The sequence below is a fragment of the Schistocerca gregaria genome, chromosome 7 (assembly GCF_023897955.1).
Source record: "Schistocerca gregaria isolate iqSchGreg1 chromosome 7, iqSchGreg1.2, whole genome shotgun sequence".
NCBI lineage: Eukaryota > Metazoa > Arthropoda > Insecta > Orthoptera > Acrididae > Schistocerca > Schistocerca gregaria.
In genome coordinates, this window is record NC_064926.1 from 73,868,272 (window position 1) to 73,882,959 (window position 14,688).

General features: G+C 40.7%; 1 protein-coding gene across 3 annotated transcripts in view; it reads left to right on the forward strand.

Annotated features, from left to right (window-relative positions):
• The window catches only part of LOC126281773 (UHRF1-binding protein 1-like), a 360,711-nt gene that overhangs the window by 110,335 nt on the left and 235,688 nt on the right, over positions 1-14,688 (forward strand). For all 3 annotated transcript variants that reach the window (XM_049980977.1, XM_049980978.1, XM_049980979.1), the window contains exon 8: positions 2,858-2,944. In XM_049980977.1, the coding sequence (XP_049836934.1) occupies positions 2,858-2,944 (87 nt within the window). The remainder of the gene's footprint in view (positions 1-2,857; positions 2,945-14,688) is intronic.

The window sequence follows — 14,688 nt, forward strand, 5'->3', positions numbered from 1 at the left end:
TCACAAAGATGTCATCAGTGAATGTGAACCAGGTGAGAAGTTTAGGATTCCTCTAGATGGCCAATGAATAGGTTGGCATAGTATGGTGCCGTGTGGATGAACGTATCCTAGGTTTGTAGGAAGATGTATCTCAGTTTACTCCTCCATCCAACTGTAATCCACCCCCACTGCCTCCAAATCACCCCCTGTTAACTTTCCCAAATTCCTTAACCTCGAACCTTGCCTCACTATCATTCCCCAAATCCTTCAACATGCAAACTAACCTTACATTTGGAGAAAGAACCACAGTCCATTATCTAAAAACTGATCCTGACCTTATAATCCTACCTGTGGACATTGGCTCCACCATTGTTGTTTTGAACAGCAAGGATTACCTGGCAAAAGGACTCCATGACTCCACCAGCTGTCAGATGTATCCACCTACAAACCTCTCCATAGTGAACCCATTCCAGTAATCCAGCAGGATCTCTAGTCACTCCTCCAATCCTTATGCCCATCTCAGTATCTGACCCTGCAGTCCATCTGTCTGCTCACCCCTACCACTCCCTGCACTCTTACCTTTTACATGCTTCCTAAAGCCCATAAACCCAACCACCCAAGATCCCCATCGTGGGTGGTTACTGTGCCCCCACTGAGAGAATCTCTGGTCTTTTAGAGCAACACCTTCAACCTATTATTTGGTACCTACCCTCCGTTATAAAAGATACCAACCATTTCCTCCACCGACTCTCCACAGTTCCTGTCCCTTTAACACACGGTGCCCTGCTCGTCACTGTTGATGCCACCTCCCTGTACACTAACATTCCTAATGCCCATGGCCTTATTGTTATATAACACTAACTTTCCAGATGCCCTATGGATTCCAAACCAACAACCTTCTCCCTAGTCGCAATGACAATCTATATCCTCACTCACAATTACTTCTCCTTTGAATGCATTACCTACAAACAAGTCCATGGTACAGCTATGGACACACACATGGCACCATCCTATGCCAATCTATTCATGGGCCATCTAGAGGAATCCTACCCCTCCCCTCCGTGTAACCTCTCAAATTCACCTAGCTGCCATGCCTTCACTCCACCTCATCCTTGCGCACTCCCCAGCACCCCAACAGCACTTCACTGTCCCCCACTCCTACCGTCCTGTCCCTCCCTCCCCACGTCAGCCTCCTCCTTACCCTCACCCAGTTGCCACGCTCATCATGCACTACTACTGCTGCTAGTAGTGTGGGTTTAGCTGACAGAGACTGCAGTTAAATGTGTGTGAGTTTAGTTTATGTGTGTGTGCGGTCTATTTTTGATATAGGCATTCATGGCTGAAAACTTATCTGTGACGGTCTTTTTGTTGTGCCTATCTGTGACTCAATGTCTCTGCCATGTGGTGAGTAGCAACTTTTCGTGTATTGTTACATTACATCCTGGATTTTCTATTGTTTGCTTTGTAAAATGTATTCAAGTGTAGTGAGAAGAAATAAAAACTCTGAGATTTACAAGTGAAATTTTAATTGTGTCAGAGATGGAAAAGGGCTTGGAAGATAAAATGAATAGAACGGATAGTCTTGAAAAGAGGTTATAAGATGAACATCAATTAAAGTAAAACAAAAATACTGGAATAAATTGAATTAAGTGTTGCGTTTCTGGGGGTATTAGATTAGGAGATGAGTTTCACTGACAAAAACATAATTCTGAAAAAACTGCAAATTTTGCTAACATGAATTGTCGATAAATGCTGGGAAGTCTTTTCTGAAGCTATTTCTCTAGAGCGTAGCCTCATACAGAAGTGAAACATGGGTGATAAACAGTTCAGGCAAGAAGAGAAAAGGAGCTTTTGAAATAGTGGTGCAAGAGATGGCTGCTGAAGATTAGATAGTTTGATTGAGTAACTAATGAGAAAGTACTGAATTTAATAGGGGAGAAAAATATTTGAAGCATCTAGACTAGAAGAAGGTGTTGGTTGACAGGATACATCCTGAAGCATCAAGGAATAGCATATTTAGTAATGGAGGTAAGTGTGGCTGACTAAAATTGTAGACAGTCCAAGGCTTGACTATAGTAAGCACATTCAAATGTACGCATATTGCAGTAGCTACAAAGAGCCGAACAGGCTTGCATGGAATAGGTTAGCAAGAACAGCTGCATCAAACCAGCCTTTGGACTGAATACCACAATAACAACAGTCTTTATGTAATTAGAAACGTTTCTGATCCTTCTTTCATTCATTACATTTTTATTACACTTTGTACAGTTGGAATTATTCCTGGAACACATGGTAATTGTTACAGTCTTACATAAATAACTTTTATTTGTATTTTCAGTATTTTACATTATCCAATACAAGAAGGTTCAAAATACTTTTTGCTGCAGATTTTATCCAGGACTTGGGCTGCGTTATGGCATATGAAAGAGGTTTTACACCTCCAGAGAAATACATTGCTCTGTCAGATTTATTGTTCATTTTGGTAAGAGTAACTTTTTCACGCCCAAAGATCAGAGTCTAACACCCAACTGGGTTACTTGCAGCACTTCATGAAAAAATGCCTAACTAAAGTATGATTTAGATACCTAACTTCAGTGTATGGTATCTGCATAACTGACTTGCAGTAAGCAAATCAAGTAGCATACATGTAGCAGATATGCTGTGTGAGTCCATACTATCAAACATAAACTTTGATGATGAGAAAAATGAAGACAGGCTATTGCAATATGTCAAGTGTGTAATACAGTAACTTCCAACTGAGTTATAGTTTCTATTGTAGTGTAATATAATTATCTTATTTTTTGGCTGTTGACAATAATATTATTTGATTACATAATTTCTTGTTAAGGTCTGATTGCTCAAAGCATTTCATCTACAGGTGAGAGCAGTCGCTTGAAAGGAGAATCCACACTGGTACATGCTGAATTCACATATTATTACTATCCTGGGGATAAAGCGTTTCCTTGTGAGTAATATTATATCTTTTTTTTCCAAATATTCTTCTTCTATTTTTATTAATATTGGTCTTCTAAGTATAGAAATTATTTGGACAGTAAGCTCCGTAATGGTCAGCTGATAACCATAACATTCATACTACCATGAATATGATATCCAGTAAGGAACTATTTGAAATTCAGGAAGAAATAAGTCACTGGCAGCCAAATTGGGACAGTCAGGCTAGTAAGGAAATTGCTCTCAGGCAAATATTGTGATTCTTGCATCACAACTGCCATCAATGTGAATCAAGATATCTGCCTTGCTCTGAATTCCATGCAATTTATGTATTCCCCTGCATTTCTCATAGATATGACAGTGAACTCCAGTAGCTAATCACTGAGCAAACCATGCAGTTACTTTGAATTTATTCAGTGTGTAAAAGCTACTTAAATGTAGGTAGCATACATTGTTATCCAGAACAACTATCTATGTTTGGCTATGTACAAATTTGAGCAGGTTTCAGATATAATAAATAATTAAAAAATGTATATCGATAGAAGGAAAAACTCGGTAACTGTTTGAAAACAGCATTAGTGATCTCCTGTTAGGTTTGTGGCAACTCCTTCCATTGCCTCCATCTGTAGCAGTAGATGAAGGGCTGCGCAGACAAAACCTAGTGATCAGCAAAGCACCTGCCAGCCAAGGTACTACCACATCCACCAACACCCTCACTGGTCACTTCTGCCGAGTTAGAGCTTAGATGGCCTAAGCAAGGACACCACGATGCCAAAACACCTCTTGGCCAGTCTCTTGGTCCACTTCAACGAGGCAAGACCACCTAGCCATGCTCTCAACAGCCCATCCACACAGCACCATGTGGATCATGTCGTCGTCTGCCACGTTTCGCCACGGTGTGTGCAGACAACATGTTTTTATCCCACATCCAGTGTCACTGTTGTATCACAGTTCGAGAATGCTACTCCATTGTTCATGCTGCCTTCCTAAGCCGTGTTTGCTCAAGGTGCTGCAGGTGTACGAAGCCTGATGCTGGATGCCTGGTCTGTCCCCTGATATCAGCACCTGGAACACTACATAAAGTGTGGTGTAAATAGTGCAGTGTGTGCCAGGACTACCAGGTGAGTTTATCACCATTCCATCCCCGGCTGTTTTGGCACCCCTTTGCTGCCAAGCACACCGCTGAAGCAGGTTTTCCTGCACCACCAGGTTATGCCGAACAAAGGCTGTGAGCTATTCATGGTCCACCCATTCCAGTGACTCCATAAAAAGCAGAGCCCCTCCCTGATTAAGAGCTAGTAACTCACTAAGTTTTACTGTAGTTGTTAGCTTAGAGAATAATGTCTCTGAACCAGCTCACGTGGCCCTTCCAGCATGCACCATTATTTATTGTGATCTTTTATTATTAGCTCATCACTATAGACATGTATGCCCCTTGGGAGCATAGAAGGAAACCTAAATCATTCCTTCAGGTTCAATTCACGTAATTTAAATATCTGGTTATTAACAATATTAAGCACTATGTAGTGGGACAAACATAAGAAATACATTATAAAAATGGCAGAAATTTTACCTGTGTTTATTGGGAGAATTTCTGAAAGTGTTTTGATCCAACATTTACTCTGTAAAGATCCTTGTGAAACCTGCAGTTGAGTACTGCTTAAGTAGTATGTATCTCCTGAGGGTGCTTTAAAGGAGACAAGTGGAATGTAGAGGTTCGTGAAAGAGTAGTGGAGTTAATACTACTGAACCGTAGAGATTCTCCAGGATCTTAGCACGGATTAAATAAATAAAAAATAATTTGCACTCACATTTAAGAATCCAATGTTTAAGACACACTGTAAAATAATTCCTTGCCAACAACTATATCACAAAATAATAATAACACTATAAGAGAGATGAAGTCACATATGAAAACACAGGAGGATTCATTTTCCTTCCCTGTAACTGCACAGAATACAATTGTTCAGATATGTGGCTATATGGAATGGGCTTAGTGGTGTATAATCTAACTGTATTTTTATCTTTTACTCAGTAATGACTGAGAATGTCAAAACTCATTGTGCTCCAACTAAATAAAGGAGTCTTTATGTGTGTAGCCATCATATGATTCTTCAGAATGTCTTTCATCAAATAGGGTTTTTAAGCCTTAACTTCCTGTGTGTCTGCAAAGAAAATTTTGTCAGTGTATATTATCAGTTCTGATGTGTGATGGTGAGACATGAACTTTTAATGGGAGGACCTTTAAAAAAAACTTAGCATTCATCAAGTCATCAAGGGAGCACTGTGTAAATGCATGTTAAGACAAGACAGAAAAACTTGATTTGGATCAGTGGACAGACTGGAATGGATGTAATGGATGTAATGTGGGCTGTATTGAAAGTTAAATAGAGATGGGTGGGTCATATAAGCAGGTGGATAGATGGGGAAAGGATGGGCATAAAGATGAAAATCTTAATGACATTGAAAAGTCAAGGGTACACCTTAATCCTGTATGGATGTCAAATTGTGGCAGTGGCAGCTGCTGCTGTTGAAAACGGCAACAGTCATGCAGTACATGTAGAATTAGCTAATGCTCTGAGCATATTGCAGTGCCCCTTTCAATTTCTTTGTAATATATTGGCAGTATGTACATGTAATTGAGACAGACACATGTATATGTAGAAAATAAATAAAATAATCATTTCTGCATAATTGCATTATATGTGAATAAGTTTATTCAAGTTCTTTGGGATATACAATATTACTGGCCTTTCTGTTTTGTGCAAAGACAAATACAATTTTTTGGCTATTCCATTTGTAAGGTTGCGACATATATCTGACCTTGTGAAAAGTATGGATTTTCCACATTTAATCCATACAGTTGAAGTGAATGATCTTGCAATTTGTTGTTGATCAGTGAGAATGCCAGGCAAGTGGGGAATTTTAGTCTTGAAGTGAAGTGAATGATCTTGCAATTTGTTGTTGATCATTGAGAATCCCAGGCAAGTGGGTAATTTTAGTCTTGAAGTGAAGTGAATGATCTTGCAATTTGTTGTTGATCATTGAGAATCCCAGGCAAGTGGGTAATTTTAGTCATATAAAATGAAATGGCACGTCAGTGGGAATAATAGGAATTTGTTGAATGAGCACATCTTCTCCGTTTGACTTGTCATTCAGAATTGTTGTCTCAGTGATGTTTGGCATAAGTTTTTTGATGGTGAATTTGATTCCATTGAACAATCCAGATGGATCAATTTTGCACAAATTAATCATTAGTGCCACAGTTTTGAGTTATAATGTATGCAGTGGGACAGCAGACAATCCAACGAATTCGAAAACTCAGCTGGATAGTTTGTCAGTAGATTTGTAGGAGACAAACCTGCCGGCAACTTATTGATGGATCGTGTAGTTCATTGTACTGATGTCAGTGTCTTCTGCTGCCAAAATAACATGTTCACAAAGTTGTTGATGATTTTTGTAATGTCCAGAATTGCAGCATTGTCTTTCTAGCAGTCTATTTGAACAAAAAACCAGTACATTGTTGCTGGAAGAGCTATATTGCTACAAAATTTCCCAAGACATAACCAGTCTTCTTATTCTTCTTCTTCATTCCCCCCCCCTCCCTCCCCCGTTTTCTTTGGGGGGGGGGGGGGCATTGCATGTGAATCAGACCATTACTTTTTGAGATCATATGTTCCAAACAGGCAGACAAACATGAATTTTATGTAAGGATTTAAAGCCAAAAATTAACTTAAATGCTACTAATTTTTTTACTCCTGTCCACTTTTCCCAGCCCTTTAACCTCCCTGTACAAATGTGGGTGAAATTATGTATATCTATAGGTACATCAATGATTTTTCAGATTGTATCAAAGTAACAAAGTGATTTTTAAGTGCTGAGTTCCTCCTAGAAATTTCACATCATCTGGCAAAGCCCAGTTTGGAAAGACAATGTGCGTAAGAAAGTGTTCGGTAAATAAAAATTGTAAAAAGGTAACAGTGTTATCAGTGTGCCCAATACTCTAGTGTGCCAGTTGTGTACGGTTGAATGGCCTGTGTAAGATAAACACAACCTAAGACTGGACCATGTTCTCAATTGGATGGCCACATATCTCCCTGTCCTCCTTCTATACTGCACGACAGTTTCAGAAAGTATCATTCTTAGGAAACACAATTGGCTCTTTATTCACATCAAATAAAGACTGCTGTTGACAGGTATTCTCAAGTTGATTCCAGAATTCCCAAAAGTTGTAGACATTGTTCCTCGTATGCTGCTTTTAATGAGATTGATTACCTATGGAGTATCTGGTAAAAACCTGGCAGTGTTTATAGGTCATATGTGGATACATAGGTCATACGTGGGAAAGATGCCACACATCTGGAGGGGACTATCATGGTCAAAGTTTTGAATGTGCCGTAGGAGACTAGAGAATGGATGTGTTGTTGCATCAGCAGCCAGCAACAGAAAGAGTGAAGCATCTCCACTCTGATCTTCGGCTGCCTGCATCTGAGATCCCACATGAGCCTGTCTTAAATTTCCATTGGTCAAGGGTTGCAGCTGATGCTCGTAAAGGCATCTGTGTGTCAGCAGTACTTACTGTGGGGACCCTGCCTAGCCCAGCATCAGGTGCCAGGATGCTACACTGGTTGTGAGAGCACTCTCAGCAGCAAACTCAATCACAGAAACCAGTTAGGAATACAAAATTTTGATAAATCATGCCAACTTCCTCCACACAGCTGACCACCTGCACATTCTTTCCCCCTTTTGCAGGAGTAGAGCAAGAAATTTGCAAAAATGATGATTTATGGTATTCTCTTGTGGGTATGCGGTGATGATATGGGGACCTTGCACACTAAGGGGAGATATGGGGACCTTGCACACTAAGGGGAACATCTAAGTGCAATTAATTTTGTTCTTGGGATGATAACATTTACAATAATTATTTCATCGCTTATTAAATTGGGATGACCAGGGCTGACAGAGGATTTATTTGTTGCTTTTAATTTTATTACGTCTTACCTTACAAACGGATTCTGGTGGACTGTCAAGGCAGCGGAGGGGTTTTGTGAAGCGAGACAGTGAGATGGCATGGTAGAGTACAGTGAGGAAGTAACTTATGTAATTTGGAAGGGAGGCTTGCGGGGCTTCTATACATTACCTCATAGAGAATGTGCCCCGTTGAGTCGTGAAATCTGCTGTTGTAGACAGATAATAAATATGGCAGATAACAAACCCAATCATTATGTGTCTTGTTCATGTAATAGGATAGGATTAGGATAGTGGTTTTATGAATGCATTCAACATGGCCATTGATTTTGGGGTGGAAGGGATTAGTTCTCAATCTATAACAGTTTACACACTTGTACAAATAGAGCAGACATGGAAATCGTTTCTTCCTCCATCAGAATGGCGTTGAGACTCCTGAATGGTGACACTAAGTGATTCATAAAGGCTTTTTCTGTGGTGTCCGCCATCTTATCTGTAATTGACACCAAAACCAGGTACTGTGAAAAGTGATTGTAGAGGCTTCTGGCAAGGTCTGAAACAGAATCTGTTGCTGTGTTTGTTGTGCTACTTGCGTGCACTGAACACAAGCATGTATATCTATATCCATATCATGTTGCCCATGTTGCCACCAGTAACAGGTAGCAATTCAGTTCTTTGTAGCTCGTTTCCTGATGTGGCAGGTTTGGGTGGTATCATGGCATAGGATAATGATACAAGACTGGAGTGCTTTCAATATTGCTAATCAATTCCCATGAGGAGTTTTATGATACAATATATTGCCTTCGGATACGAGATCTGGGAGAGTAGCACAGTGCTGACAGTTGACATCCTCACTTTGCTTCTCTTTAAGCTCTGTGGTAAGCACCTCATTTGCATGCACTACATTTCATCTAGATATGTACTCTGAAAGCCACCACAGGGTGCTTGCCAAAAGTTACCTTGTGCCACTATTAGTACAAGGTCCGTATGCCTCAACATGAGCCCTAATTACTCTTATCTTTGTGGTCCTTACACAAAATGTATATTAGTGGCAGTAGAAACATTCTGCAGTCAACTTCAAACACCATTTCCATAAATTTTCTCAGTAATGTTTTGCGATAAGAGTGTCGTCTCCTATCTAGAGTGTCTCATTTAAGATCATGAAGCATCTCCATAATACTCATACATCTGTCTGCCGTGGGACACCTTATCAAACACTTTTTGGAAATCTAGGCATATGAAATCTGCCTGTTGCCCTTCAGCATTGTTTGCAGGGTATTGCATGAGAAAAGGGCAAGCTTTGTAAGTCTATGCTCATTTGTGGACAGATGCTTCCCCCCCCCCCCCCCCCCCCATTTCAAAAGGACAGATCTTCCTACTTAATGCAGCTGGATTTTGATGAAATTTCTCCAGTACTGCTTAACTTCAACACCCAGTGCATTGTGCCTCTGCTGGGGTCTTTCAAATTCAGTAGTCATAAAAGAGCAGCATTGGCAGTTACCAGTGTGGATTTCCTGCTGTACATAAAGGATGTAATTCCAATCACCAAGGCTGACAATTCCTTCTCTCTTGTGTTATAATTAACTTCAACATTAGTGAGCTGATGAGAAACGTAACAATTCAGTTTTTCTTCCCCATCCTGTTCCTGACTCAGAGTGCATCCTACAGCAAACTCAGATGCAGCACTTGAGAACATATATGGCTTCTCAGAATTGGGGTGTATCAGCAAGGATGAACTTGTTAACACATCTTTGACCTGTTGTGTTGCAGACTTTCATTCTACAGCCCATTCAGAAGATGCTCCTTTTTTTCAGCAACTTTGTTAATCGTTTTGTTGCTGTCACATAATCCTTGCCGAATTAAAGATAAATATTCACCAATACTAGAAAATTTTGCAATTCCTTCACATTAGTTGGTGCAGAGAAACTGTCTGCCATTTTAGAAAATTTTGCAATTCCTTCACATTAATGAGTGCAGAGAAATTGTCTGCCGTTTTCGTTAGCCGTGGGTCTGTCTGTACCTCAGCTGAGCTAACAATATGGCCCAGATACTGAACTGTGATGCTATGAAAGAGCATTTCTCCAACTTTAAAATCAAGAGGGCACCATGTAATCTTGACAATATACTTCATAATCATCAGCATCTTCCTCAGTTATACCAGGTGCCGTAGTACCACATGAGACTACTAGCCAGGATACAGTGACATTCAAGGATGAGATACCTCTGACAAGAGGTCTAAATAGAATGGCTTCAGCCATCTTAAGAAGAAGTTGACAAACCACCGAAATGTGGTGGGCGCGTTCCTTAAACCGGAAGGCAGCCTCAGGAACTCATGTACCTGGAGAGCACTACAGACATGGTTTTTGGCCTGTCTTGGGGTGCAATCACAATCTGATAATATCTTACTTTCATATCTAAAGTGGTAAAATTTTGTTGATACGACGCAATGGGTGTGTGTTGGTGTTGTGACTTCATTTACTGTCCTCACATCGACATAAAGTTTCTTATCATTAATAGATTTCTTGGGAACAACCACTGTTGTTGGTGATGCCCATGGGCTGGTTGAGGGTTGTATAATTCTGACATGAAGCTACTGCTGAATACTCTTTTCCACAAATGACTGTAAGTGCTGTCAGTCTGGCATCCCCAGGCAAAATTTCATGGTGAACTAGGCAAGTATTTTCTCTCTTCAAACAATCATGTAAATTCCTCTAAAACTGGATGCAAAATTGCCATGGCACGTACAGCCACACAAATGCAACGGTTGGTTACCACGGCAGAGTTAAGCGGCGCCTACAACTTAGTGCAGTCGCATTCTGCCAGCCGGCACTAGAGGCATTCCCGCCAAACATTTAATCAGCCACGAACTACGCATTCACACGAGCCTTTTTCTGGCATGGATGGCCACACTATGATATCACCATCCACCAGTCAAGGATTGCCAATGGCCTCCAATAATCACTCCGGAATCAGTGGAGGAAGACTGGAGCCGCTGTGTAAATAGCCAGAAGAAAGGGAAACTGGCGTCTTTCAACCTGCAACCCAGACTCTGCGCCCTACTTCGCGGCATCCGCCGGAAAGCGCCGAGAGAAAACCCGACAAAGGAACGTAAATTCAGTTCAGTTGCTAATATTTCAATTCAATAAGGTGGCATATTCTTTGGCTTGTTATAAAATTTTGGTTGGAGAAGCAGCCTTTTGTTTTCCAGGAAAGATTATCTTTTTGTAAAATTAAGAAGTGGCCTTGCTCCACCTAATAAAAAGTTTTGTTCACACATGAGTGGTAACCTGTGGATATAACAAAAATACTCCACTCACACACAATTAAATACAATAACTTTTCCTGAAAATGTTTTTAAGGGATACCATGATTGAAGAGACTCGTATGGGAGATGCTTCCTATCTCCTATTCTCCTGAAACTGTGCCCTCCTGTCAGAGGAATTTTATACTTGATTATCCCATTTGGTATCACGACATCTGTTGCTCCAAAATCATCCAAACACACTAGAACACATACTTTCGTCACCACAGTATCTTTGTTACACAGGCTTAGTTTCATGAGGGTCTGAAATCGATCAGTAACATCATTCTGGATGAGTGGGTCAACTAAGAAGGCATTTCGTTCAAGGATCTATGATTTTGACTGTCAGCCAGAGAAACGTTCCAGTACCACCACTAATGTTTACAGGGGTGTTGAATTTTAACATCACAGTATACAGTTCTGTAGGGGCTTAAGAAACAGGCTGTTTTTCTGGGGTTTCTCGCATCCGTGTGGTGTGATTGCTGCCAAAATGGTAGGTGCCTCATCAAATTGGACAGTATGCGACCTGTATTCAGGATGACATCAAAATTGTGTCTTCACATCCTTAATGATTCCATTTCAAAATTGTAGACTGCTCCATCAGCTTCTGAATGCCCTTGCTGGCACTATTCCTTCAGCATCCAGGTCACTGTAGTGTAATTCATGAATGATGGTGAGTCATGTAGTTCAAGACATACATGAGGATTACACTGTTGCTGTTCAAAGTGACATTTGCAGTACACACCTATGTGTGGTGTGCACTTGGAGAATGCATGTATCCTGCAAATTATGTATCTTTCTTGCTTATGTAGAATTTGTAACTTACCATCACCATGAGTGTGGACAACTCACGGCAAATGGAGTAAAAGTTCACTACGTAATCCACTATGATCACTTTTAATCCTCACATTGGCTAAGTCACTCACAGCAGATCACTCATATCTCTACTGAATGCTCAGTGGCTGTTGCAGAATGCATTATGTAGGTGCGCAGAGAAAACTTAAACTTGATGACCATCGCTCTTGACACTAATTATAACACAGCAGTGTGGTGGCTTTAACATTTGTTTGTCACCATGGAACAAGAAAACTGAACTTATTTGAGCACTTGTGTGAAACAAAATTCTCACATTTCTCCCTTACTTTTTACACTTTATATTTCTATTTGCCACCTTCTATAAACCTTGGTAATTAACTGGGTTCGCTGTTCTTAAAGGAAGGGGAAAGGGGGGGGGGGAGGGGTTGTCCGTTTCCCTGATTAGGTCTCCCATTCCCTGTGTGAGTCTTAAAGCCACCCAGCCATACTTTCCTCTGTTTCGCTACTGAGTACAGTTTATGTTTTATGCCCACATGTCCTACTGCTCTATAAATAGAGTGGTAGAGGGTGTGATATCTGCTGGCGGTATGACCTTGCTTGCTCATATTGTCTGCAGTTAGTTTCATTAGTGAACATGGGACGTGGCTCATTATTTCATGAATTGGTAGAAACAAATCGCCCTGCTTCTTCAAGTAATAGTGCTAGAATCCCCGAGAAAGATGGTGAGGCAGTCATATAGGCTTCACCTCCCTATGGTCTCCCAAAAAAGGCCAGAACACATGAATCTTTCTTTGCCACAGCTGCCTGTAATCACAGCTGCCAAAACTACTCTTCTGTCTAAATATATTTTGAGCCTCAATAGAGACATCACACCCATCTCAGCAGTGCTCTCTTGCTGGGAGGCAAGGCACATGGTTCCAAACAAAGGTGCCTAGAATTTAATTTATGAACAAAACAATCATTGCAAAATTAAGGGTGGACACCTGCAATGAGAGCAATTCTTGATATTCTGTGTTTTTGCACTGATGCAAGCATTTGATGGCAGGACAGCACCAGGAGCCAAAAGGCAAGTGACACACACATTATTGGCTGCATGGCGGCGGAACATGGTGCAGACCCTATGATCCTCAGCTATGTGGTGACACAATGACAGCAACAGTGAGGTGATGGTAGCCCCAGTGTCAACATCTAGATATTTATGGAGACGACAGGAATGGGAGTCGGTGGCGACAAGACCGGGTTGATACTGGACAGTGTGGTCGCAGTGACAGGAGGTGAGCTGAAGAGACACTGCTGAGTGCCAGTAAGGTTGTCCATTGCTGGCAGAAACTCAGCAGGGTAGGAGACAATGGTGGTTAATGCAAGTACATTAACACAGCGTGTGTGCTTTGGCCGGGTGACCAACATCAGCAGAATAAGCTGCATGGCATGGAGAAAGTCCATGCCTGCAGAACTGGCTAACGCAAGTCAGAGGTGGTTACAGGACCACATGTGAAGATGTTACGGGGCCACATATAAAGTTATAACTCCTGCCCATTGACAACACTCTGATAGCAGCTCTCAGCTGTGAAAAGGCTATTATTACTGGATCAAACAGTGAGCACTATGCTACTACACTGACACCAGATGTGCAGGATGGAATGAGTGTTGGCAGATACGTGGATGTTCAGGACAGTTAAGTTTCAAATGAGAACAGAGACAATGTGGCAAAAACCTGGTGCTGTTCATTTTGCCTTTCAGTATACATTTGGTGCGCTTGGAAAAGATGACATATGTCTGGACTGGGCTACACCAAAATTCTGAATGGATCATAAGAGAGCGGGGAAAGAACATGTTGTCAAGTTGTTACCCCAAGATCAGTGTTTAATCCAGCATACATGCTGGCACAGTGCACAGGCTGTGAGAGGAGTCCCTAAACAAACAGCAAACATCAATTCAGAATTTTTTTTTTAAAAAAAAGAAAAAAATGTTGATAAATCATCCTTATTCGCTCAAGACAGGTAGCCCTTGCGTCTGGTTGTGTGTCAACAGCTCATTTTCTTTGACTTATTTCTTAATGTTTGAGCACATTATATGTTTCAAAATCCTGCTACCAGTCAGCTTCAATGGTAAGAATCCATAATTCAACAGATTTTTTCTGTGTTCCTTATTTTGTATTGGTGTGACCCATGCAACTTTGCAGTCTTTAGGTATGGATCTTCAGTCTTGTCAACTGTTGTATACATTGCAAAAAAGTGGAGCTACTTTGCAGTGTACCAAAAAAGGAACTTAATTGGTAAATAATGTAGACCGAAACACTTGCCTTTATTAAGTGACTTGAATTGCTTTGCGTCAACGTAGGTATCTACTTCCAAATTACTCATGTTGCAGTTCTTCTTGATTTGCTTTCCGGAATTGTACTGCATCTTCTTTGCTGAAGGAATTTCAGAAAACCATGATTAATAACTTTGCTTTTCCTCAAACTGTTGGGCTCTCATATGCACATAGGTGCTACATCACTATACATTTTGAATATGTGGACAGCAGATCCCCATGTTTGTGAATTGTGTAGCAATAGTAATATAGCAATATAGTCATTCCAGTTTTGTTGTAATTGTTTTTAGATCTTTTAAATTTATATTTGTCAATCACAGTTTGATCATAGCTTTCTGTCTGGTGTTAGTGTTGAAATA